Source organism: Miscanthus floridulus, chromosome 10 (assembly GCF_019320115.1).
Source record: "Miscanthus floridulus cultivar M001 chromosome 10, ASM1932011v1, whole genome shotgun sequence".
Classification (NCBI taxonomy): domain Eukaryota; kingdom Viridiplantae; phylum Streptophyta; class Magnoliopsida; order Poales; family Poaceae; genus Miscanthus; species Miscanthus floridulus.
In genome coordinates, this window is record NC_089589.1 from 98,784,107 (window position 1) to 98,810,722 (window position 26,616).

Here is a 26,616-nt window from a genome sequence, read left to right on the forward strand (position 1 = left end):
GACCGAATCCCAACAACATTACCTTTAACATCCTTGCAAAACGAAGTCAAATGATGAAAGCTCTTCTAGTTTTTCAAATAAGAAAATTACCGTGCCACCACTGTCCACATGCTTCACTAAACTGGCAAACATAGGATATCAACAAAGAGGTCATAAATCTTCCAAAAAAAATAATGAACGATGCACTGATATATGTACATTTTTAATTGTACAAACAGGATTAATTTAATAATTGATTCATGTATTATTTACACAGAAACACAGCAAGCATAGACACCAAGCAGTCAAGTACTCATCATGTACACGAACAGCTTGCTGACACCTCGGGCAATGGATTTCTTATTAGCTGGCAAAATAATACATAACCACCCAATAAATGAAGGAAAGACTGGAACGCTATACACTGACCTGTAACTCTGATGCATCACAAAATGCATCCAGTTTATCTCTTATTCTGCTTGATTTACATGCCCCTCACTCGATCAGGGGTGGTAGTATCACTCTGTTCTATAGACTATATTTCTCTTCACATAGATGCAGGTCCAATATCTGAGCTTCTTTCTGCTGTTTATGTGCACTTCTACTGAGTATAATTTAATAATTAGTCCAAATCTCCAAGACATGCTTATCTGCTGTCTGCAGGTGGCATGTCAGTCAGCCCTTGGAGTACTCGTAAATTGCACCAGTATGATTGAAGCCGCATGATACATGGACTGCTCTTGCATTCTTGCCAAAGGGAACCATCATAGGTTCAAAATAGTCTACGTCGCTTCCATGTCCCTGCAAGTAGCAAGGCAGTTTGACCATATGACTGGCGTCCTGTGGGGATTATGCATGCTGCACATCATCGCCATCAAGTAGAAACGGTTGTGGCAGAAAGCAACTCACCAACTGTCCACCAGAAGAATGCCCCTCTTCAAAAAAAGTTCCATTGGCGCCTCCCCAACCCCATGTGTAAATGTCATCACCTGGATGTTTTGAGCTGCTCAGAGCACAAAGCGATAAAGTATAACTGAAAAAAAATCTATTGATAACTAAAACTACCAATACATAACACAGGCAATCTTGTCATCCATTCACCTTAAAAAGCTAGACCAAAAGAAAAAAAAATGAACTTCACTTAATACTCTGCCCCAAAAACCTTACATTATCCATATTGGCACAGTTTGGGCCACTACCCAGAACCCTGACAGAGCCTCCGATGTTTTTAATAAATTTACAGTCCTTTTCATACCTAGAACTATGAGTTCAGAAGATCCAATATCAATTTTTAAAGATACACAGTTAATCTGATTCAACCTGCAAATGACCTTTAGGACCTGTGGTGGTGGTGGTGGGGGGGGGGGGGGGGGGGGGGGGGGGGTTGGGATCCAAATCTTTGGGATACAGTTCAAATTTTGACCTAAATCCAAGAAATTCCTAGACCAGTTCCTTGCAGTATGTTTGTTAAAAGGTTAACACTCACCATAGTAGGCACATTGCTAATCTGACCCTCAGACAGACAAGTGTCAGATTATAGTGAACACAAAAGAATTCAACTCAAAAGTGTCACATCAAAGTATAGTCTAGTCTACTGTTCTATATTATTCTTGCTAGAACTTTTAAAACAACCTTTTTGACCTACAAGATACTATCAAAACAAACCATGTATGGAGCCCTTGATTGAGACAGCTGTTGTCAAGACTAAAAAAGGAGTTTCTGTTAGCATTTGCTACTAATTAGAACCAACATACTAGAGAAAAAGAAGCATAAATTATAATACCTGAAATTACAGCTGTGTGCTTCCAACCACAAGATACCTACAGAGGGCAAATGGTCAAGGACTCTCATGTCCAGCATACATTTTAGAGCTTAAATGTCCAACATACATCAAACAAGAACTGTCTTTAAGTGGTGCAATATATAAAAAAATGAGATAGGTGCCCAGAAGCACAAACCTTAGATACAGGAAGTTTAAATAGCGAGCTTTTCAAAATTTCTGGAGAGCGAACCATATCCGTACCTCTGGTTAGAGATAATCATGTAAGAATACAACTTCGGCATTGGATGCACACTGATATATGTAGGATACAAGATGATGTATGAAAGTTCTTGAAAAAGTCATAGATGAAATACCCCAGACCAAGGCAGCCATTTTCATTTGAACCCCAAGAATACAGATCACCGTTATCTGTAAATGTATCAGCGTATATGTTTCAAAATTGTATGACAAGTTAACAGCTGAAAATTTTGATAATTCCACATTAACAAAATACAAAACAAAGACTGCATCAAACACCAATACCTGTTACAACACAAGTATGGTAACCTCCACAAGCAACTTCTTCTGAAAATGGTATCTCTTCAACAATATTTGGTCTGAATGCTTCGTTTGATCTTCCAAATCCCTAAAATGTTTTGTTAAATCCAAGGAAATGAAGGGAGATAAAAAAGTATTTTAGTAAGGGAAGGGAAAAAACAAATGCCAAGGTGGCCTGATTGGATACCACCTTCTCAGTCTTCTCCCCAAATATGAACAAAGTACCTTTTTCTGCAATTTTGACAGGGGGAAATCATAAGATGGGTAATTGTGATTTGTACAATTTGAATATTGCTTTTCTGTATGCTTACCATCAATGCAAGCTGAGTGCAACATTCCTGCAGCTATCTTTTTAATCTAGCCAATGCATAAACAAATAGAAATAGAAGACAATCACTACATGACAATAAGAGAACCTTTTCTGATTAATAGGCATGTTCAGTTTCAAGTCAAAATACCTTGATACCATCAAAGTTTTTTATCAATCTTGGAGTATATTCACTGCACAAGTGAAGATATAGTTATCAATCTATTATCTTTCAAACAATTTAAAACCACATAGTACAAACATATCCAGAATCATCAGACCTATTTTACCCTAAGATATCCGACAGAAGCCTTCCAAGTTTCAAACTTCTATATCTATATGTCATCAGTCATTTTACTCAAAACTCACACTACAATACTACATAATCTAACAACCTTGTTCAGTTTAAGGAGCACAAACAATACCCATATATGCCACACCAATTCATTCGTCACAAGCTTTAACTGCTTAAGATATTTAGAAGGCCCATTCCCTCTTAAAATCATGCACATAGCTCTCTTGTGTACTTAGGCACGCCAGCTTGTAGTAGAAAATTTTCCATCTCTTATGGTTATGGATTTTCTTATCTTCTTAATAGATGACAATGAATTATTCCATGACATAGAGTACACACACAATTAAGGTCCAGCACAAATTTTTTACAGAGTAAGTTTTTACGAAATATATATTAACATACCTTGAGGTCAGAGAAAATCCCAGGATGATAGATTGACGGCCATGTCCGAGCCTACCAGAACCAGCAGCTCCCCAACTCAAGACTTCACCTTCCTCTTGAGAAGTAAATGATAGCAGAGATTCAGACTCTCGAAGGTAGAAATATTCAAATACAACTGGTATAAAGCACCAATTTCTTAGTCACCTGTAACAGCAATTGAATGCTCTGATCCCAGAGCAACCATTTTTACCCTGAAGTCAGTCAAACAATCAACCTTTGTTGGGGTAGAAACTACTTTACCTGCCCCTAAAGAAAGAAAAACTCCATCTCAGAAATAAAACTGCCAAAAGGATAATTGATGGAAAATTTTCCTTAGCACGATCTACCATAGTCCCTAGCAAAATCTTAATAGAAACATGATTATGCTGCGTGAAAAATAATATAAAGACATGTATAGTGAGTTGAAACAGTGGTCAAGTAATACCAAAGAGCTATGAAGCTATCTATTAGGATTTCCTAAACTAAAAAAGGCAGACCCAGTGCCGGAGGCTCCCACATGAGTGGGGTCTGGGGAAGGGATAAACCGAGATAAGCCTTTCCCCCGCAAAATATGCGGAGAGGCTGCTTCGAACCCACGACCTGGTGACTCAGTGAGACAGCTCTCACCACTGCACCAGGCCTGCCCTTCTCATACAGAAATTTTATTATGTTTTGTGGGATCAAGCACTCATCAATGTCAGTAAGTTGCTGTTGATAGTGTCAGAGTATAAGAGATACCAGAACAATTCAATTATGATATCACATTAATAGGTGGCATTAAGGAAATAAAGACCGGGCATGACACTATTACCTTTACCAAGGCCAAGCTGGCCACCTGAGTTTCTGCCCCAAACAAAGAGCTTACCATCTGCTGTTCAAGAAAGTCAAAACACAAAATTTTAGTGGAGATTGGTAATACAATTATTACAATGCAAATATGTGCAGCACAAATAAATTTGGGAAAGAAATAGAAGAGATGGTAATCACACTTCTTTTCTGTTATACTTATCCAGATATCAGTAAAACATTATTATGGTGTAATGCGTTGTATGCTGCAGTGCAGCATTCAGTGACAATAACCTTAAAAAAATAAATACATTTTACAGAGCATATCACAGCTCAATTAGCAAATTAGCAATAACATATTTCAATTAAGGTGCGATCGCACTTAGGTCTAGGGAGAGTGTACAAATCCATATGGCCCTTTTTGCTTGAAAGTGCAACCTACCCAATATGTATTTTGGTTTATCAAATCCGTTGTCAATATCTAGTAGAGTAACTGGGGCCATAATAAATATTATAATGAACTTATTACAGCACCATACCCACATGTAGCTTCCACGCGATAAATGGCAATATTCCTGAATCATGAAGACTCAGCACTAGATCAATATTCAAACAACTAGAAAGGCCAAAAAAGTTTATTTCCTCATCCCGTACTTGTGTGTTTAGGCCCACACAAACAAGAAGCAAGGAAGCACAAACTTCTACACCCGAGAAGCTTGAACTATCTGCTGCTCCATTAAAAATCTATAGTAACATAGAAGATGGCTCCCTCCATTCCGTCTGCTATCATCAGTTAATAAATTCACCTTATTATGGTGAATAAAATCAGGCACCTAGAGAATCTAATTATTTTCTATTACCGGTAACTGCACAAGAATGATGGTTGCCAGCTGAAACTTCTACAACTCTCTCGTGAAATCCAGAAACTTCAACAGGCCCCTACATGAAAAGGAAAAAAATAAATTATATACTGTAGACAAAGGAAGGACACAGTATGTGGAATAATCAGATTCATATGGTTCGTAGCTTATAGAAAAAAGCATCAAATTCATTCAAAGCACAGATAGGAAAACCAAAGCTAATTGAAGTTATACAGAAATAGAGTGTTAATAAATGTTGTGAATGACCAGTAATACCTGCTTTGCTTCTTAAGTCTGATGTATCTACCAACTGATGTAAATGACTAAACTTGACTCTGAAAAGTGCCAGTAAAATAATATTGTCTACTTCGAAGGGTATCCAAGCCCTCGCGGTAATACCAAATGTACTTTTTTACTGAAATGCACGATAAGTCCTAAGTAAATTGGTTAGCGTTGTATGAAATAGGAGACACGATTGTTCCCCCCAGTTAAATGTTAATGCATGCAGCTTTCAATTACTTAGCCAAGGTTTTTTCTTCCCTCAGCTAGGATCCATGCCAAAGCTCTGTGCTAATAGACAATGTGGAAGCAAACATCTGAAATACGATGGGCAAGAACGGTACCAGCGTATGTGTAACAGAGGATCCTATCCCGAGCTGCCCAAAGTCGTTCAGCCCTGTAGCAAACACTCGCCCACTTTCTGCATAAAAACAGAAGGGAGGGCCTCTGCCGCATTACGACACCACAATTCAAACAGAAATAAAGAAATGCTGATTGTTCACTTGCTTATGCTAATTTAGGCCGGAAGAGCAGGGTACAACTTTTATCACTCCGACTCAGAGCATATGGTCAAAATCAGCTCATTACATATCTAGCAATGTTATTATGGTAGGTAAACAAAATCATTTAACTGCGTGAACCAAGACAACGAATTAGCTCTACGACTCTAGCATGATCTCCGCTCTCGTAGTACTAGACGGGCAGATGGTGATATTAAGTGAATGAAGATGAAAAGGTGGGGAAGGAAAGCGGGGCATACGGGTTAGAAAGAGGGTGTGCGCGCCGCCGCAGGCGAGGGAGGCGGGCGGGTCGGCGGCGCGGGCGAGGAAGAAGGGGCAGACCGTGGGGCTCCACCGCGACTCCAGCGCGCCCAGCCCCAGCCGCCCGTAGTCCCCGTTCCCCCACAGCGCCACCACCCGCTGCCGCCGCGGCGCCTTGGAGGCGGCTGCGTCCGACGAGAGCCACCGCAGCAGCGGCGGACACCGCCTCGTCGCTCGCCACATCGCGCTCGGGCCGGAGCGGAGAGAGGAAGGTGGAGCTCGCGGCGACGGCGAGCCCACGTCGGCGACACAGGACCCAAGACAGCGTTCTCTGGAAAAGACAGAGAGGCGGAGCGCAAACGGAGCGAGCCCAAGGTGTGATGGCCTGATGGGCTACAGTGGGCCGTAAGCGTTAGGATGATGCAAAGATCCCTGCGGTTTGGTGAATATTGGGCTTACAATGGTTTTTTTTTTTTGTTTGGCCTTGCCCATGTATGGATGAGGTTTCGCTCAGAAAAAAAATGTATGGAGGAGGTTGAGGTGGCAGCTGTAGATTTATGTATTTGATGCTCCATTAGGCATGTCTCAATGGTCATTTCACGAGGTTTTATGCATATTAAATAGGGTGTAGTAAGGCCATGTTTGGTTTCCATAAGTCAGGTGACTTATTAAGTCAGGTGACTGAAAACCAGTGACTTATAAGTCATGCCTGTTTGGTTGTAGATGACTTATAAGCTCACTAAAGGTGTGGGCTCCACGCGAAAAAGGGTGACTTATAAGTTTTAAGCAGGGGTGAACCAACTTAAAACTTATAAGCAGGGGTGACTTATAAGTTGGTGATGTTTGGCAAAATAAGTCACTTTTTTCACTTTTTAACTTATAAGTAGATGACTTATTTAGAACCAAACAGGGCTTAAAAATGAAATCTTTGTATGTTTTTTTAAGGTGGAGAGTGAGGGGAAACGTTTCATCCCCACGAAAACGAGCGTGCACCATTTCCAACTCCTTGGAAACCGTATGAAAGCAGCGTTGAGGGAGAAAGTTTCATCGTCGTCAATCCCGTGCGCGCGCCTGGCCATCCTTCCCGCACCCCGCCCCAATCCATCCTTGCGCCCCGCCCCATCCTTCCTGCTCCTGCCATTCTTCTTCCCCAATCCTTCCCGCGCCTCCGCCTGTGCTCGTTCCCTCCCGTGCAGAGTCGAGCCGAGCAGCTGGGGCGGAGATCCAGCGCCCATGGATCTAGCACCGGTTGAGAGCTCCGGGCGGCGCGCATCCCCTCGCCGGCTCCAGCCGGCTGGCCATCGCTCCCGTCGACCCCACTATGGCCGCCTCTCCCATCGTGGCCGCCGCTGGTCCAGATGCAAGCACGGCGCGGCGCATCTCCGGGGGAGGAAGCAAGGTGCGTGGCCATGGAGGCTCAACCCGATAGTCTTCATCCAGTGGGGATCCTCATCGGCGCAGGTATCACAGGTTATTCCGCCGCCACCACCACAATCTGCTCTGCCATCGGCACAAGAAAGCACCAGATTTTGGCCCAGGTTTAGATGCTGAGTAGCGTGTGAGGACCCTCCGTACTAGCTTTCTCCATACTTTGATAACGTGTCCGTGCGTTGCTACGGGACAACTAAATCTTTTGTAATAAAAACACACGGATCGTATAATAAGATAACAGTACTGTTAAATTAAATACCGACGTTAAAGTGACATTTAATTCAAAAAGCAAAGCTCGTGAAATTAACACAGTCATGGAGAGCGCGACGTCGTAGACTCACAAACTCTACTATATAGACATTTTCCTAATATAGCTAAGATAATATTTTATATCGGCAAAAAGAATTCTCTGATATCTATTTCTTTCATGTGCCAATAAATCCATAAATAAGTTTCGCTGTATCTCCATATAATCCTGTACACACAGGTTCGAGTATATATGTAAATATTAGTGCCTGTCACATGGATAATACTACGTATCTTAAAAATCTCTCATAAAATTTTAAAACAAAGTATGTTATACTCACTGTATAAATATGTGTGGCTTTAGAACTATTCCACACATACATATATTGTAGAATAAGGTATCCACTTGAGTGTCTATTCCAATATGTTGAATTAGGTGTTGTAATTTTTAATTTCGACACATTTTTTAGGTCAAAGCAACCAATGGTGACATTTTTCTTAGTGGTGCATAATTTTATGGTGCACCTCTTGACTATCTGAATAAGGACAAGTTAGCACTGCAAAGGCTCAGAAAAGCTGCTAAGAAGGCTAAGGTTGAGTTTTCCTCTACTATGCATACTAAAACCTATGTCCCCATTTATCATTGCCGATGTTTTTTATGCAAAGCAATTCAACATTATCATGATCAGATATAAGTTTGAATCTCTTGTGAGCAATCTCATAGAGGGACTCTTATCCTTTATGTGATCTGCCTCAAGGATATTGGCAGGACGATGGACCCATGTTGGAATATCGCACCAAAAAATATCCACATTTTGTCCACAATTTATTTCTCATAAATACATGCGGGTACTATGATAACACTAACTACACCAAATGAAAGATTAGAGAAAATGTGTATTGCCTCCAGAAGAATTTATTTATTAAGTTCTTTGAACTCTATAGGTAGTTTTGAAATATCAGTTTGCATGTCTTACCTTGTATCCTAATTCATAATTTTGTAGTTTAATTAGAATATTTAGGTGATGGTATATATATAATATTCAATACAAGAATAATCTATGCATGATCTTCTTGAAAGATTTTTGTAGTATAAAGACATCTTCGTTTTCATGCATGCCCGTGCTAACACTATGGTAAAAATAAAAGAACAATATATCAATTAAAAAATAAAAACAAAACTCATGCTCAAAGTCAAAGAGATAAATTATGGATGCTTGAATTTTGTCATCCATTATCTACCGGCGTACCTATAAAATAGACTGAATAAACAATTAAACATAGATAGAAAACTAAATTAATGAAAGGATCATTGCAAGACATCAATTGTCTCATAGCTTCGGACAATATCATAAAGCTACTAAAAACTTTAACCTTGCCCTAACCTCAAACATTGTCTAGATAAATGGATTACAATGAAAGAAATGGATATCGGAGATTTCTTCCTGCCAATATAAAGCATTATCTTAGCCGCATCACGGAAAGATCTATAAAGTAGAGTTTGTGAGCCTGCGACGCTGCGCACTCCGTGACTGTGTTAAATTCATAAACTTTGCTTTTTGGATTAAATGTCACTTTAACGTTGGTATTTAATTTTTACAGTATTGTTATCTTATCATGCGATCTGTGTGTTTTTAGTATAAATTGTTAGTTATCCCGTAGCAACACACAAACACGCTACCTAGTTTAATCCAAAAAGAAATGGTGTCTGGTATCTACTGTCGTGATGGACCATGGATTGGGGAACGGGGATATGGGGAAAGGATTCAAAATGAACAGACCCAAGGGCAATTTCAGCAAGAAACAGCAATCGAGGGCGATGGAATACGTGAGCGTGAAACCAAATGAAAGGAAAAAAAGCTGTCCCTTTTGCAAATGCAAAGAGGGAAAGTAATTAAATATAGACAGATTTGGCAAGGTTCTCAGAAATGCAAAGATGTTTCTTTTGTCTTAATTCTCTTTCCTTCTGTGTTAATTCTCTTTCCTTTTGCTCGTTGCCATGTATGCTGGTGCATGCAAACATGCAATGTGTATATGGATAACACAATAATTTTCTACTTCCTATTTTGCCGTGATTCCTCTATCACGTGACATGCAATATTCAATCAAGGAGAATGACACGATCAAACAGTAATTAAGATTAACCTGTAATCAATGTGCATGCGGGAGATGTCGTGGGATCGTGGGCATGGGCAGACAGACGAACCAAAATAAATGTCGCACCAAAAAATATCCACACTTTGTTCATTTTAGTCGTAGGAGATTAGTTTGTCCATACTGATTAGTTCTTCTTCTTCATACCCCCTTATTATCATAATTATTTCATACGTTTATGGATTGGGATAATGAGAGCTTAATCCAGTGCCTACTGCAGATTGTACCTTTAGTTCAATATTTGGGACAATGGGACTTAATCCAACGCTTACTCCGGATTGTATCTTTAATGATTTACAAATTTCGGTGTAAAAGAATTTGTAGATCGAAGTGTGAAATGAAATTTTAGCGTGAAAGCTACTGTGATAGCTATTGTTAGAAGTGAAAGTGGCAACATATTTGTATGGCACATTTGATCACCATACCATGCAACAATTTAGTATTGTGGCTAGTCTATGAAACTGTGAGATGAAACCATGCAACGAGAGAGGGGGTTTCGTTCCGCAAACACTGGTAGAGAACCGAGCTTTACTCCCGGTGGGGAACCCCCTCTAGTCCCGGTTCCCCACCCGGGAGCAAGCATCCGGGACTAAAGGGGGGGTCCTTTAGTCCCGGGTCAGGAACCGGGACTAAAGGAGGACCTTTAGTCCCGGTGGGTAACACCAACCGGGACTAAAGGTGCCTCCTGACATGCCACGATGGCCGGCACCTTTAGTCCCGGTTGGTAATACGAACCGGGACTAAAGGTTTTTTTCTTTTTTTCTTTTCTTTTCATTTTTTTGTTTTCTTTTCAAAATAGGTTTTCGAAGTCGTATTGTACGCTGCTAATTATACATTTATATGCGCATATAGTATGTTTCGGTTCAAGCACAATGAACGTATTAAATCACACAATTCAAGCATAGAAATATATATATATATATATATATATATATATATATATATATATATATATATATATATATATATATATATGCATGCATCATATATATATTTACATGCATGCATGCATATGTGTATTTTACATTATATTATTTCATGTGCATATATTACAAAAGATTGCATTATAGTTGTTGTGACATAACAAGTTTCTTCTCATCCTCTAGCTTGGCTTCAATGGCAGTGTTGGGTCGAAGTAGAACTCGCCCTTGGAATCGATGACCTGCTCATTAAAAAATCCGGCTATAGACTCTTGAATTGCTTTGATTTGGTCTTGCCGTATGACATTTTCCTCCAACCATCGAGTCTACAGGTTTGAATTAAAGGAAAATAAATTAATATATGTACATATATATATAAAGACATAGTAACACAATCAATAATAATAATTAAATGAATATATAGTGTATTTTTAACGTACTTTGAGTCTCTCTGTAGGAGTTCTTTGGGAGAGCACCTTGATAAACTTGTAAACATAGTAACCACAGTAGTTGTTCCCCTGTTCCTGCCTCAGACACCACTTTACGAGAAAAAGATTTGTCATCCAATCTGGTGATCCGGTGAAAGCTATATGTTTAATTAATAAAGATGATGCGATTCAGGGGACTTACTTTCAATGGGATTACATTCAGTGGCGCTTTGCATTTTTCCATGTGTTGCTTCTCAATAAAGGTTTTCCAAACACTGCCCAATAAAAAATTTGCCACGTCATCAGATATAGTTAATCATCATGTTTGTGTGTATATATAGTTGCTAGAGATCCCGAAATTACCTCTGGATAATATCTATCATATCTTAGTAGTCTTGTTGTGGTTTTCTCATCGAGTCATAGATTATCAAGTGACTTTTCACCAGATCGATGTCCATCAATATCCAGTGATTGCTGCATGTGTTTATAGGATATAACGCATAACACTCATTAATTAACTAGAATCAACATATGAGCCATTAAGGCTATGATCGACATGATTAACACTCACTTGAAGTTATAGGGAAAGAGTATATCCTTCTTGTGGCGTTGGTTCACTAAGAAGTTCATGAGGTTACTCTCTGACTCAGACTTCCAATTAGTCATTGGAGTAATTGGGTCTTTGAATACTATATGGGGATCAACAAAACCAATTTCATTGCAGCCTTCCTTTCTGAGCTCTGTCATTGTAAATCTGCATATATATAGTACTTGTTAGGATAATTTATATGCATATACACACATATGATGAGTTTAATAATAGATCGAAAGAATTATTACTTATAGGCAATAGCAGCTAATGATAACTTTGTCTAGAGAGGTCAGGTGGCATAGTTGATGAAATTCTGCAAAGTCAACATACATAACATCATCGCCACGGAACCAATGTTCGTCTCTAATTCTGACACCAACGCAGAAGTCTCCACTGGTAGACGCCTGCATGTACCACTTGTTTAGCAGGTACATTTGCGTCCCCAGATCAGATAAGGCTTGAGGGTTGTATAGACTCTGGCCTAGTACAAATTTTTTCTTCCAAATATCAACCTCCGCCGCACTCTCAATGTTTCCATCATCAAACATCTGGTAAAGGTCGAGACCAGTCTCATCAAGAAATTCACCAAGGTGATCCAAATCGACATCCGGAGGTATGTTTGCCTGATGCATTAATCCTAAATTCGAACCATATTCATTACCAACAACTAGCGGGGGGATTGATTGGTGCGCTTGTTGTCCGAGTTGGGCAACTCCTTTCCCTGCCCGCTTCTTTTTCTGTGCCGCCTCAATTGACTTGGTGAGAGTGCGGTCATAGTCTGATAACGTTGATTTGGACGGCTTACGAGATTCCCGCTGTTGTTGCTGGTAAGAAGTCACCTTTTTTCTTAAAATATCCGGAGCTACGAAGAAGTACGTTTTCTCTGGGTTTCTCCTTGCTTCTTGATTCATTTTAAGTTTGTCATAGAATCTAGACATGTCTTTTTTATATGCATCAGTTCCTTCTTCCTTCTCTTCAGATATTATTTTGGGAATAGCCCTTGGTTTCACGGTGGCTTTCTTTGCAGGCGGGGACTGGTTCTTCGTTTGAGGGGCTGGCCTCTTGCTAGGCTTCTTGGTAGGCGGGGGCGGGGGAGGCGTTGGAGACCTCCTTGGAGGTGTTGGCAGCGACATTGGAGACCTCCTTGGAGGTGGCGGCTGCGGCGTTGGAGACCTCCTTGGAGAGGGTGTGGATGCAGCCTCGTCTTCCAACACAATGTCATCGTATAGAGCACTATGATGATCTGGCGATTGAACAATTGGATTTAGGTTGGGGGAGGATCTGCTACAAAAAAAGGAATGACATATTATTATGAGCAGATTGTTAATTATTTAAGCCAATACAAATTAATGATGTAGTGTTTTCATCTGCACGTACCTATGGTGAGGTAGTTCAGGAGGAGGTGGAGCCGACATCCCTGGAATGATGATGTAGCGCTTGCGCCATAGAATGAATGTCTTCTCCGCTTCTCCTAGAGTCTTCTCGCCATCACCTCCAGGAATGTCAAGAGGCAAATCACTAAAACCTTTTTCAGCTTTATCTACCGAGATGGTAGCATATCCTTCTTGGATTATATTCCCATGAATCCTTGGTGTCTTGGTTCGGTCGATAGGATTAACAAGACCGATAGCCACCTTGATTGTGGAATTCTCCTTTGGAATGTGTAGCTCACACGTTGTACAAGGTTCAGTGACGTCATCCACAGGGAAGCGCAGTCCTGTGTCCCCTTGATTTGGTATCTCCGTGGAAGCGCAGCTGCTTTTCAACTGAACAGATTGGCTAATGTTGATTCCTGGCTCTGATGCCTGCTTGCTTGCACTCACTGCTATTTGCACTTGCCTTTTGATTTCCTCCTGCATTCTCGCTTCAAGGTTTTTTCCCGCTCCTGTGCTTCACGCACCGCTTCCTCCAACCTCTGGAGCCGTTGTGCCTCTTCTTCCTTCTTTCTCTGGCGACTTCTGTAGGAAGGTCTGTCCTGAGGGAATCCATGCTCCCACGAGACACTTCCTTTGCCTCTAGTTCGGCCACCATGTTCAATAGTCCCGATGGCGTATGTCAGCTCATCCTTCTCTCTGTTGGGCCTGAACGCACCACTAGCAGTAGCTCTCTGAGCATAAAACAATCTTTCTGCTGCTTCTTGCAGTCTTGCACCATAAACGCACTTCCCTGTCTCCTGGTCTAGTGTTCCCCCATGAGCGAAAAACCAATTCTTTGCACGTTCTCCCCACTCGAGTGATTCTGGTCTGATACCCTTGGCAAGAAGGTCTGCTTCCATTTTGTTCCACTTCTTAATGGCAGTCGGGTAGCCACCTGATCCCAAGGTATGGTGGTATGTCTTCTGTTGGGCATTACGTTGGTTCTTTATCACCCGACTCACACCCTCTTCCGAAGTCTTGTACTGTACAAACTCATCCCAATAGGGCCTCTGCTTTGAGATCGGGCCTGGGACAGTAAAATCTGGTGCTATGTTCTTCTTGACATACGTCGTGTATAGGTGTTTCTTCCAAGTCTGAAACTGGGTGGCCATCTTCTTCATTGCCCAATCCCTAACTCGCTCCTTCAATTCATCACCATCTATTATATCATCATAATCATCTGTTTGGAGCGTGAAATGTACCAAGACATCATTCCAAATTAACGCCTTGTCACGATCGGAGACAAAACTGATATGAGGAGCATTGGTCTTCTTCTTCCATTCACGGGTACTAATCGGGAGCCGGTCCCGTACAAGGTAACCACAGTGGTGCACAAATTTCATTTTATTCGGCCCCCCTGGTTCTCCTGTATCCACATTGAACTCCGAGATGATGAAGCGACCCTCCAATGGCTTTTTGGGACCTCGAACATTTTTACTCTTCGTTGTAGTTGTTGATGTCGATCCAGAGGGCTACAAAACATAAACATTATTTTTAATGTCATGAGCACACATAAGACATATGATAATATATATATATATAGCTAATAATAAAAAATATATATTTGGCCAATATGTTGTTGCTCATTTTGTTCAAGAGCTAAGTACTGACTCCCGTCATCTACATCCTCTTGCACGTTATTTTTAGCACCATCATCGCCGGCAACTTGAGTGCCAGTGTTGATCAAATTCATCATCAACTCCTCCTCATCCATATTTCTCGGGTCGGCCATCTAGCTTCAAAAAACAAAACCAATATATAGTACGTCAAATCTTTGCTTATTACATGTGTAAAATCTACAAACAATATGCATTATTAAATCTTGCCCCTCTATCACGGACGCAATTCGCCACACTAGGACGAACTATGTCGGTACTAGGGCGAATTAGGGCACGAGAAAGGGCGGTGTGACAAGAGTGGCGGTGCTCCACTCCGCCGTATATATGTCTGTACACATGGGTGAACGAGGGCGGCGGTGCTCCGCCGTATACATAGAAACGCATGGACGAAATGCATATGAATACAAATGACGTATATATACGTGTCGGCGCGGTGGCCGGTGTGCTGACGACGATGACGTGAGGCGGGCCGGTGTGCTGACGACGACGACGACGTGAGGCGGGCCGGGGCGGTGTCGGTGCGTGATGTTGTGATCCTATGTACCATGTGAACCATGTAGTCATTCATCATATGAGAAAATTCTATGTTAATAATGTAAGTATAAGTCATTATGAAATGTAAGTATATGTGTCTTATTGCTCATATAACCATTACTATTTCCAAAATGATAAGAATTTATTTTCTTCTTCTACAGGTGATCTCTGATGCTATGATATAAAGTTTGAAGATAGTCTTCCCGGAAAAAAATATGTAATGCTCATATTACTTTAGCAACATTAATATATTATATCTGTATATTCAAAGTTCACAAATGAAGAAACATTGAAGTTTTCCTTCATTTGTCTATAGCCATGCATGCAAGTCCAACAAAAACTGCTAACATCATCACATGTGATATTTTTGATAAACTAAAAAACGCTTAGTTTACAAACTGGGTATCAAAATTGAGTTCCTATTTGACCATTATATATCCTACAACAAATCCTTCAAAAAAAAAGACCCTATATGAATATATTTGGATAAAATTTCGTTAACAAACATTGATCTATGAAGATAGAAAAAATTCTTCTATTGAAACTGCATCTTGAAATAATGGCATATCATATAGTGATGAATATATGGCGGTTGATGGGCTGGATCATTAGCGGATGGTTCGTAGCGTTGTTTCCAAATAATATATAGCGTGTTTATTATATAAGCCATGGATTTACATCGATCTAATTAATTTCTAAAGTAATTTCATTGGTGATCCTTAATTATACTTGTCATGAGTTCAGGTCCCAATGATCTTAAAATGTATTTTTGTACCATAAAATGCAGTTTTTGACACTGTAATTAAACTTGCTAATTTATCCATATAATATCCAAATATTCAAAACTTGCCTTAAGATATGTTTTTATTTAAAATCATTTAGAGTTCCAAATATTCATTTTTAGTTTCTAGATTTTGTGATTCAAAATTTGGAATTTTCAATCGACCTCGACCGTTGACATGGCTTACACCAAAGTTGTAGTTTTCGACGTGATCTATAACTCGGCAGTGGAGGGCTCGGATGAATGTACAAAGAGATCAACGAATATATCACCTCGATCAAGCTCGGCAGTGTACTGGAGGGCCTCGGGCCGGCGCGGTGGGGCAACGCGCGGTGGAGGGCCTCGGGCGCGGAGGAGGGCGCGGTGGAGGGCCACGGGCAAGCGCGGAGGGGCACGGGCGCGCGCGGTGGAGGCCGCACGAGGAAGAAGACGGCGGTGCCGGTGTCACGGAAGGCGAACGGACGCGGCGCGAGGAAGAAGAGGGCGGCGGTGTTCGACGAGGAAGAAGACGAGCGGATCGATCTGCCAGGCGCTGGAGGTTATATAGCAGAGAGAATTACTCCCGGTGCCAGCCACCAACCGGGAGTAAAAACCCTTTACTCCCGGTGCGTATTACCAACCGGGAGTAAAGGTGCCTTTACTCCCGGTGCGTGTTACCAACCGGGAGTAAAGGTATACCTTTACTCCCGGTTGGTAACACGCACCGGGAGTAAAGGCTTTTTTTTGGCGGGCCACGAAACTGCAGCCCACCTTTACTCCCGGGTGGGCTTCCCACCCGGGAGTAAAGGTGGCCTGCAGTTTCGTTTCCCGCCTGTTTTAAGCAATAGTCTTGTTAAATACAATAGAAATGCAATAGTTTTTATTAAATACATAGTAAATTAAATAAAAGGCATAAAATTATTTTGTTAAAAATATGAATTTTATTTTTGTTTATTGCACATAGGAAAAATCGATAACCTAACTTTTTTTATTTTTTGTTAGAATTATAAAACATAATGTAACTAATATTTATTATTTCGTTAATGCAAAAATGTAGTGTTTAATTAAAATTATTAAAATTATTGGTTTTGGACAGGAAATTTGTTTTCACATCATTTTAACGTTAATATTTTAATTTTTCATCACTCAGTATCCTAATTTACCTTTTCGAGAGAGAAATCCCACCAAATCAAACATTGATTTAATTTGAAACATGACATAATAAACATCTGAATTCACAATTATTACATAATATCTCAAACACACACTATATTAAATCACTATATCATCAAGTGGGCACAGCAGTGAACTTCTTATTTACGTATGTCCCTTGGTTATGATCGCTTCGTAACCATGGAGTGTCCTCATCATTTACCAAGATGCTAGGGTCTTTGTTCACTTTGAAGGGCGGAATTCGGTCATCCTTTTCATATTCTTCTGACATGTCCGACTTGTCCTCAATTCCCATGATGACTCTTTTCTCTGAAAGAACTATGTGGCGCTTTGGCTCTTTGGTTGAGTCATTATCGTTTTTCCCTCTTTTTGGTTTGGTAGACATATCATTGACATAGAACACCTGATTCACATCCTTGGCAAGGACGAATGGTTCGTCTTTGTACCCAATATTACTAAGGTCTACTGTTGTCATTCCATACTCGTTGTCTACTGTTACCCCGCCTCCGGTCACCTTGACCCATTGGCACTTGAACAATGGGATCTTCAAAGTAGGTGCATATTCTAGTTCCCATATTTCATCTATGCGTCCATAATATGTCTGCTTATTCCCATTCGGGTCTGTGGCATCTATGCGGACACCACTGTTTTGGTTGGTACTCCTTTTATCTTGGGCTACTGTGTAGAATATGTTCCCATTTATCTCGTACCCTTTGTATGTGACGATATGCCATGATGGTTGCATAGCCAATAAATACAGTTGCTCATGGATGCTCTCATCACCTTGACATTTTTTTCGCAACCAACCGCCGAAAGTTTCCATGTGCTTATGCGTAATCCAAGCTTCAGTCTTCCCTGGAAACTCGGATCGTAAGAGATCCTTGTGTGTCTCAATATACGGATCTACCAAAGAGGAGTTCTATAGAACTGTGTAGTGCGCTTTATTGAAATAATCATCATCCGTACCAATATATGTTTTCCTCCCTAGTGTCCCCTTTTCGCTTAGTCTCCCCTCATGTCTCGATTCAGGAACACCAATCGAGTCAAGGTCGGGAATAAAGTCAACACAGAACTCAATGACCTCTTCTGTTCCATAGCCCTTGGCGATGCTTCCTTCTGGGCGAGCATGGTTGTGAACATATTTCTTCAGGACTCCCATGAATCTCTCTAAGGGGAACATGTTGTGTAGGAACATAGGACCGAGAGTGAAAATCTCCTTGACTACATGAACTAGGAGGTGTGTCATAATATCAAAGAAGGAAGGAGGGAACACTAACTCAAAGCTGACGAGACATTGAACCACATCATTCTGTAGTTTAGCTAGATCAGTTGGATCAATTGCCTTCTGAGAAATTGCATTGAGGAATGCACATAGCTTTACGGTGGCTAGACGTACATTTGGAGGTAGAATTCCTCTTAATGCAACTGGAAGTAATTGCGTCATGAGAACATGACAGTCATGGGACTTTAAGTTACAGAATTTCTTCTCTGGCACATTTATAATACCCTTTATATTCGAGGAGAATCCAGATGGTACCTTGATGTTGTTTAAGCATTCAAACATGATTTCCTTCTCCTCTTTGCTTAGAGTGTAGCTAGCAGGATGTAAGTAATGGCGTCCATCATCTGTCTTCTCTGGATGCAAGTTGTCTCTTTCTCTCAAACAACGCAGGTCCTGTCGTGCTTCAAATGTGTCCTTAGGCTTTCCATACACACCCATAAAGCCTAGCAGGTTCACACAAAGATTCTTCGTCAGGTGCATCACGTCGATCGAGCTACGGACCTCCAGGACTTGCCAATAGGGTAGGTCCCAAAATATGGACTTTTTCTTCCACATGGGTGCATGACCGTTAGCGTCTTTCGGAATAGGTTGGCTTCCATGTCCTTTTCCAAAGACGACTTTCACATCATTGACCATATCGAGTACATCCTCACCGATTCGGTTGCGAGGCTTGGTCAGGTGGTCTGTCTTCCCTTTAAAATGCTTACCTTTATTTCTTACGGGGTGATTTGCAGGAAGAAATCGACGATGGCCAAGGTACACGACCTTTCGACATTTTTTCAAGAATACACCTCTAATATCACCGAAGCAGTGTGTGCATGCATTATATCCCTTGTTTGACTATCCTGAAAGATTACTTAGAGCAGGCCAATCATTGATTGTTACGAACAACAATGCTCGCAGATCAAAGTGTTCCTGTTTGTACTCATCCCACACACGTACACCTTCTTTATTCCACAAAATGAGAAGTTCGTCAATAAGTGGTCTCAGGTACACATCGATGTCATTGCCAGGTTGCTTCGGGCCTTGGATGAGCACAGTTATCATAATGAACTTCCGCTTCATGCATAACCAAGGAGGAATGTTGTAGATACTTAGAGTAACAGGCCAAGTGCTATGACTACTGTTCTGCTCTCCAAAAGGATTGATACCATCTGTACTTAAAGCAAACCTTAAGTTTCTTGCGTCATTTGCAAACTCCGGGAATTCTCTGTCAATTGCTCTCCACTGGGACCCATCAGCAGGGTGTCTCAACATATTGTCTACCTTACGGTCTTCTTTGTGCCATCGTAACAATTTTGCATGTTCTTTGTTTCTGAACAGACGTTTCAAGCGTGGTATTATAGAAGCATACCACATAACCTTGGCAGAGATTTTCTTACGCGGACGTTCGCCCTCAACATCACCAGGGTCATCTCGCCTGATCTTATACCGCGACGCATGGCATACCGGGCATGCATCCAATTTCTCGTACTCTTTGCCACGGTATAGGATGCAGTCATTAGGACATGCATGTATCTTCTCTATTTCTAGCCCCATAGGACAGACAACTTGTTTTGCTTCGTAGGTAGTGGCGGGCAATTCATTGTACTTCGGAAGCATCTTCTTTTGGATTTTTAGTAACTCTCCAAATCCCTTGTCAGATACACTATTCTTTGCCTTCCATTGCAGCAATTCTAGTGTGGTTCCCAATTTTTTCTGCCCTGCATCACAAGTTGGGTACAACAATTTCTTGTGATCTTCTAGCATCCGCTCTAACTTGATCTTCTCCTTTTCACTTTCACATTCTCTTTGTGCATCACGAATGACCTGACAAAGATCATCAGCCGGCTCATCTTCTGCGGCTACCTCTTCTTCAGCTTCTCCCATTGTAGTATCATTGAAGCACGCACCATCAGGAATAATATCATTGTCGTCCCATTGTTCTTCTTCACCTTCTTCCATTACAACACCGGTTTCTCCGTGCTTTGCCCAACAAATATAGTTTGGCATGAAACCCGACTTGAACAAGTGTGAATGAAGAGTCCTTGAGCAAGGATATTCCACCGTATTCTTACATATGGCACATGGGCAGCACATGAAACCGTCGCGTTTGTTTGCCTCGGCCGCACGTAACAAAGAATGCACGCCGTCAATGAACTCTTGGGAGCGGCGATCAGCATTATACATCCAATAACGGCTCATCTGCATTACATGACATAAATATCATATTAAAACCTAGATCATAATTAATTATTTATACAACATGCGTGCCACCACAAAAGATACAAATTTATGAAAGCATCGCTACAATGTAGACAATCCCAACTACCACTAAAAGAACTAAAGCTAAAATACATTTCAGGAGCACAAGGATTTTGCGACCAATCTCAACTAAAACAGACAGATCCCCCGATTGTGCAACATCTTTGGGCTTCTTCGGCTGGATCACTGCCTCATTAGCCGCCGTATCTGCCTGTTGTGCAAGATATTTTTGCACGAGTTCAACATACTCTTCCTCCCAGTAGAAGCCTGAACATCGTCCACTGCCATCCCACTAAAATTAAAACAAAAAATTAGAACTTTAATCACAACCATCATGAAAATAGGTATAAACTAACCATAATCATTAAATACGATAAAATAACTCACATTGCGATCCGGACACTTGTAGAAGATACGATCCTTGTTGGGACCCTCCTTCTTCACTCGGTACTCCATCACAATCTTCGTCTCATCACGACACTTGCCGCATGGAATGAGAGGAAGGCCCGGCCTAAGTCGCTTTGGAAACCCATGAGAGGCCGAGGACCCGGAAGCAGTTGCCATCTACTCTCTATACTCATTTTTTAATACACTATAAATTTCTCCTTTTATAAACAAATAAAATTAACAAACTATAAAATTATCTAGATCTCTAAACAATGATATTTTTAATGGTCATTGTGTTCTCGTCTTTTACTGCGGCAGGTAAGTAATTCATATGATATTTCCGCAAATTAACAAAAGAATGGGAATGTACACACATAACAGACTACTACGTTTAGGTACGGTGATTGACAGACTACTGCGACGATATCGGGACATGTGAATAAATAACCATCCGTACTAGTTGACCTTGCTTACGTGATCAGCTCGATGAGCATGTCTCCACCGGACGGCACCGTACTTGGTCAAGGAAGAGCTCTGATTCTACGAGGAAGGGAACACGGTCTTCCACGACCGTTGTCGCTCTCCCTCGTAGAATCAAAGCTCCTCCTTGACGTCCGTTACCGCTCGGCAGAGAACATCCTCACCGACCTGAACACGGTCCGCAAGTTCAACTAGTAAGGATTTGCTATAATTTTCTAACTATTTTCTAACTTTATATTTATATATACTACGTTTAGGTACGGTGATTGACAGACTACTGTGACGATATCGGGATATGTGAATAAATAACCATCCGTACTAGTTGACCTTGCTTACATGATCAGCTCGGCGAGCATTTCTCCACCGAACGACACCGTACTTGGTCAAGGAAGAGCTCCGATTCTACGAGGAAGGGAACACGGTCTTCCACGACCGTTGTCGCTCTCCCTCGTAGAATCAAAGCTCCTCCTTGGCGTCCGTTACCGCTCGGTAGAGAACATCCTCGCCGACCTGAACACGGTCCGCAAGTTCAACTAGTAAGGATTTGCTATAATTTTCTAACTATTTTCTAACTTTATATTTATATATACTTTAACCTTCTTTCATGTAAATATACAAGCTTGAAGTGATTTTGAGCTCAAATTGCTTACAAATGAAAAAAACCACAATAAAGAACCATAAATATATATAGTGAACAAAACGGCATAAGATAATGGTAAAAAATGAGAGTATGAGATTGGTAACCTTTACAACTGAAGAATCGACGGAGGAATCGAAGAAATCGACGGAGGAATCGAAGAATGGATGGAGGAACAATGGAGGGAGGGAGGAAGCAAGAACACTACTGCAGTGAGCTTCAAAATGTGCTGAGCTCGGGCTCGGGGCCGGGAGGAAGGAGGAGACGGCCGATTTATAAAGGGAGAATATTTAGTCCCGGTTGATGGATCCAACCGGGACTAAAGGTAACTTTCCAACCCCGGGCGCAGCCACGGCCCGGGAGTAGACCTTTACTCCCGGTTGGAGCCACCAACCGGGAGTAAAAGTATACCTTTAGTCCCGGTTGGTGGCTCCAACCGGGACTAAAGGTCCCTGCCACCTCTGTCTGGCGCAGTAGCCGTTGGGCAGGGACCTTTAGTCCCGGTTGGAGCCTCCAACCGGGACTAAAGGTATTTCTAGTCCCAGGGGCAAAAAATTCCGGGACTAGAGCCCATTTTGGTCGAGGATCAAAGGTCTGTTCTCTACTAGTGAAACCAAGTCTACAAAACTGAGGTGGCACCTTTGGAAACCATGAGATGAAACTCCCCATTGAGATTGGCCTTATGTGGTACACCTTATTCAAATTGCTTATATCCTATATCTTGATTCCTAATGCGTTTGGACCATTTTATTCCTTGTAATTAAATCTATGATTTAATACCCGTGTTTTGATGATTCTATATATGTGAGATCCACCTGTGTAATGGTAGTAATCCAGGCACTTCAATTTTACTACTACACCCTCCATTCCAAAGTTTTGGCTTTTCTAGATATTTTTTTACTATGTATATAGATATATGCTATGTTTAAATATATATTCCAAACAATGTAAGCCAAAACAACTTATAATTTAGAATGGAGGGGCGTATTTTTTAAGTCTTGATCATGACTGACTTTAGCATTGGCTAAATTTCAGTTTAGCTTAGTGGATGTTAAAACTAAACATACCATGTTTCCTTAAGGGTCAATTACCATAAAGGCGCATCGTGATACTTCTAAGATATACTAAACCAAGGGCATATTTAGATCACCTATGAATAGTGAATGATATTATTACAATCGAGAGTTCGGATAGTAACAATGTAGTCTATTTTGATCCTTAGATTATATATTGTTGTTGAGTCGCTAAACACCAATAATCTCCTATTAGACAGGCGCTCGTAGGTTACGCCCGTCATAACGGATAGACTTATCATTGGTGTCTCGTGGTTACCACACGTGTTGGCTAGAAATAGCCACGGTTGCGAGATATATGAGATGTTTTTTTAGAAAAGGAAATATATTAATATCCCAACCTCTGCATCGACCAATGCATATAGCTGTAAGATACATGAGATGTTAAACCTAGAGTTTGATCCCGATATGTAGGACTTATGAGTACAACCATTGCTGCTATGTTTTGCTTGGTTCTCAACCTAGGGAGACATTTGGAATTTCAAATTTTGATTTCTTAAACTATACAACTAAATATCAATTAGAATTGATTTCACATGATTTGTATTTTACCAATTTATTTGATAATCAAACAACATAGTCGAATTAGAATCATTTCCATTTCGTTATGTATTTTTTTCATTGGAACCCAGTTCAATTCATGCAATCCAAATCCGAAAACCAAATGGAGCCTATAGTGAGGTTATATGAAGTAGAATGTGGTCTATTTTAATTTTGGGTACTAGTAGTTTTATCTCTATGGTAAGTCAAAATTGTGTACTAGCAGCTCCGGTCAAGCAAACAGGATATGCGTTCTCAAAATTTTTAAACTGCACTCTAAACGCCGCCGACACTGCCATCCGGCCTTCCTAGGAATAAAAGAATGTGGCAAAACCAACAGTTTCTCCGATCCCTAGCCGCGTCGCGCGCCGAGACCGACGGCAACGCCGAGCACCTCACGTGACTTGATCACCGCCCGCCCACCGGGGTTGCATGCATCGCAGTCAGCCCCCGCGCGCACTCCTCGATCTCCTCACTCGTGAATCCCGGTCCACACTCACACGCCACACTCCTCTAGTCCCATGGCCGCGCCGGACGCCGCCGCTTCGGCGGTGAGCAAGAAGGGCGTGGCGCCACCGAGGCCAAGCAGCCGCGCGCGCGACGCGGTCGTGTTCGCGACCGGCGTGGCAGCGGCCGTGCTGGTGTTCCTGGGGCCGGCGTCGATCCTCGTGCCCGAGCGCACCGGCCTCGTCGCCTTCCCCGTCCCAGGCCCCGCGGACGGCCCGCGCACGTTCTACGACGACCCGGATCTCTCGTACGCGCTCGGCCGGCGCGTCACCGAATGGGACGCGAAGCGCGCGCAGTGGCTGCGGTCGCGCGGGCTCGGCGGCCGGAACGGCGGCGGCCCGGAGCGCGTGGTGATGGTGACCGGGTCGCAGCCGGAGCCGTGCAAGGGCGCCGGCGGCGACCACCTGCTGCTGCGGTTCCTCAAGAACAAGGTGGACTACTGCCGGCTCCACGGGATCGAGCTGCTGTACAACAACGCGCTGCTGGAGCCGTCCATGGTGGCGTTCTGGGCCAAGATCCCCATCGTGCGCGCCGCCATGCTGGCGCACCCGGAGGCGGAGTGGGTGTGGTGGGTGGACGCCGACGCCGTGCTCACCGACATGGACTTCTCGCTCCCGCTCGCCAGGTACCGCCCCTACAACCTGGTTCTGTACGGCTGGCCCGAGGAGGTGTACGAGAAGCGGTCGTGGGTGGGGCTCAACGCCGGCGTGTTCCTCATCCGCAACTGCCAGTGGTCGCTCGACTTCATGGACGAGTGGGCTAGCATGGGCCCGGCCTCGCCGGAGTACGCCCGGTGGGGGAAGACGCTCAGGGACACGCTCAGCAAGAAGTCCGACGACCAGTCCGACGACCAGTCGGCGCTCGCGTACCTCCTCCTCACGAACCGGGAGCGATGGGGCGACAAGACCTACCTCGGCATCGACTACTACTTCCAGGGCTACTTCGCGGAGATCGTCGGCAAACTCGACGCCATCGCGGCGCGGTACGTGGCGGCGGAGCGGAAGGGTGGCCCGGCCCTCCGGCGGAGGCACGCGGAGTGGGAGCACCTGCGGTACGCGGCGGCGCGGAACGCCGCCGTCAGGGCCGTCGTCCCGGGCCCCGACGGCGGCGGGCAGTCCGGGTGGCGCCGCCCGTTCGTCACGCACTTCACCGGGTGCAACCCTTGCGGCGGCAAGCGGAACAAGATCTACACCAGGGAGATCTGCGAGGACGGGATGCGCCGCGCGCTCGGGTTCGCCGACGACCAGGTGCTCCGCGCGTACGGCTTCCGACACGCCGCACCGCTCAACGACAGCGTGCGCCCGCTGCCGTTCGACTACCCCGCCGCGCGCGCCCGCAACCATTGACGGCGACCGCGGCGAGGTGCATGGCGGAGCGCTGCGGATTTCTACGCGAAAGTATAAAGGAATTGGGCCTTAGTTGTATCACGTTTTCTCCCTCTTTGGATCGTTGATAATTGATACTTAAAAAACCTTTTTAGTTTGATCGACGAAAGCTAAACAACGACACTACAATAGAGTGTGTGTTTATCAACCTCGCTCCAGCACCCGTTTTCCTGTTTGTTCCATTGGCACTTGATTTGAGCTCTCTTCGTTTTTCTCAGCATTGGAGTGACGAGCTGCCATGGGCCGTGTACTTCTATTGGGCCGTGGTCGGTCCCGTGCGTGAGTGTGTCGGCGCCTGGGGGCAGTGGCAGGACGCTCCTCTATAAACGGCAACGAAGAACAGAACCCTGATTTCCCCCGTCTAATGAACTCTTCCCCTCAGGACTCAGCCGAGTTCCTTCTCTGTTCTTCCTAGATTCTTGCTACGTTTCCCTCTCAAACTCCATTTAGTTATCCAAGTTCGTTACTTTAGAGAAAAGCCACGGTAGTAAGACCTTCCACAGCGCACGCATGCAGCGGTGCTTCAACTGGACAGAAGTTTTGGCGCTCTTCTCTTTCCACACGTGCTGCAGCGAAGCTAATGGTGCCGGCCTGTGCTAGGAAATTTAGGAGCAGCGAGCACAAACAAATACGTAATGCCCACTCTAATTTAGGACTCACTCCTCGATATTTTTTTCTAGAAAAATGTGCAATGTAAAAAAATCCTCAGAAAAACATACATAGTAGTTGTTTAAAAAAAAAAACAATGCACATCTATATAGTACATCTATAGATTACATTGCCAAAAAAAAAGATTCAAGCT

At 42.8% G+C, this 26,616-nt stretch overlaps 2 protein-coding genes across 7 annotated transcripts; one reads left to right on the top strand and one right to left on the bottom strand.

Moving 5' to 3' along the window:
• Positions 1 to 316: 316 nt before the first annotated feature.
• LOC136485180 (ultraviolet-B receptor UVR8-like) lies at positions 317 to 6,376 on the bottom strand. Of its 6 annotated transcripts, none has more exons than XM_066482113.1 (15): positions 6,007 to 6,376; positions 5,591 to 5,667; positions 4,968 to 5,046; positions 4,133 to 4,189; positions 3,487 to 3,582; positions 3,304 to 3,397; positions 2,758 to 2,800; positions 2,611 to 2,656; positions 2,490 to 2,530; positions 2,285 to 2,387; positions 2,116 to 2,170; positions 1,938 to 2,004; positions 1,763 to 1,799; positions 889 to 968; positions 317 to 780 (listed from the first exon to the last, which is right to left on the bottom strand). In XM_066482113.1, exons 1-15 carry the CDS (start codon positions 6,248 to 6,250, stop codon positions 655 to 657), a joined length of 1,245 nt encoding a protein of 414 aa, XP_066338210.1. In that variant the 5' UTR covers positions 6,251 to 6,376; the 3' UTR covers positions 317 to 654. The 6 variants fall into 6 exon arrangements, with proteins under 6 accessions (XP_066338210.1, XP_066338208.1, XP_066338211.1 ...); XM_066482111.1 differs by having other exon boundaries at positions 3,487 to 3,588; XM_066482114.1 differs by having other exon boundaries at positions 3,487 to 3,507; positions 4,133 to 4,192.
• Positions 6,377 to 24,381: 18,005 nt separating this feature from the next.
• Positions 24,382 to 25,962, top strand: LOC136485182 (probable glycosyltransferase 6). Its single transcript, XM_066482116.1, has one exon. It carries the CDS (start codon positions 24,444 to 24,446, stop codon positions 25,773 to 25,775), a length of 1,332 nt encoding a protein of 443 aa, XP_066338213.1. The 5' UTR covers positions 24,382 to 24,443; the 3' UTR covers positions 25,776 to 25,962.
• The last annotated feature ends 654 nt before the right edge of the window (positions 25,963 to 26,616 follow it).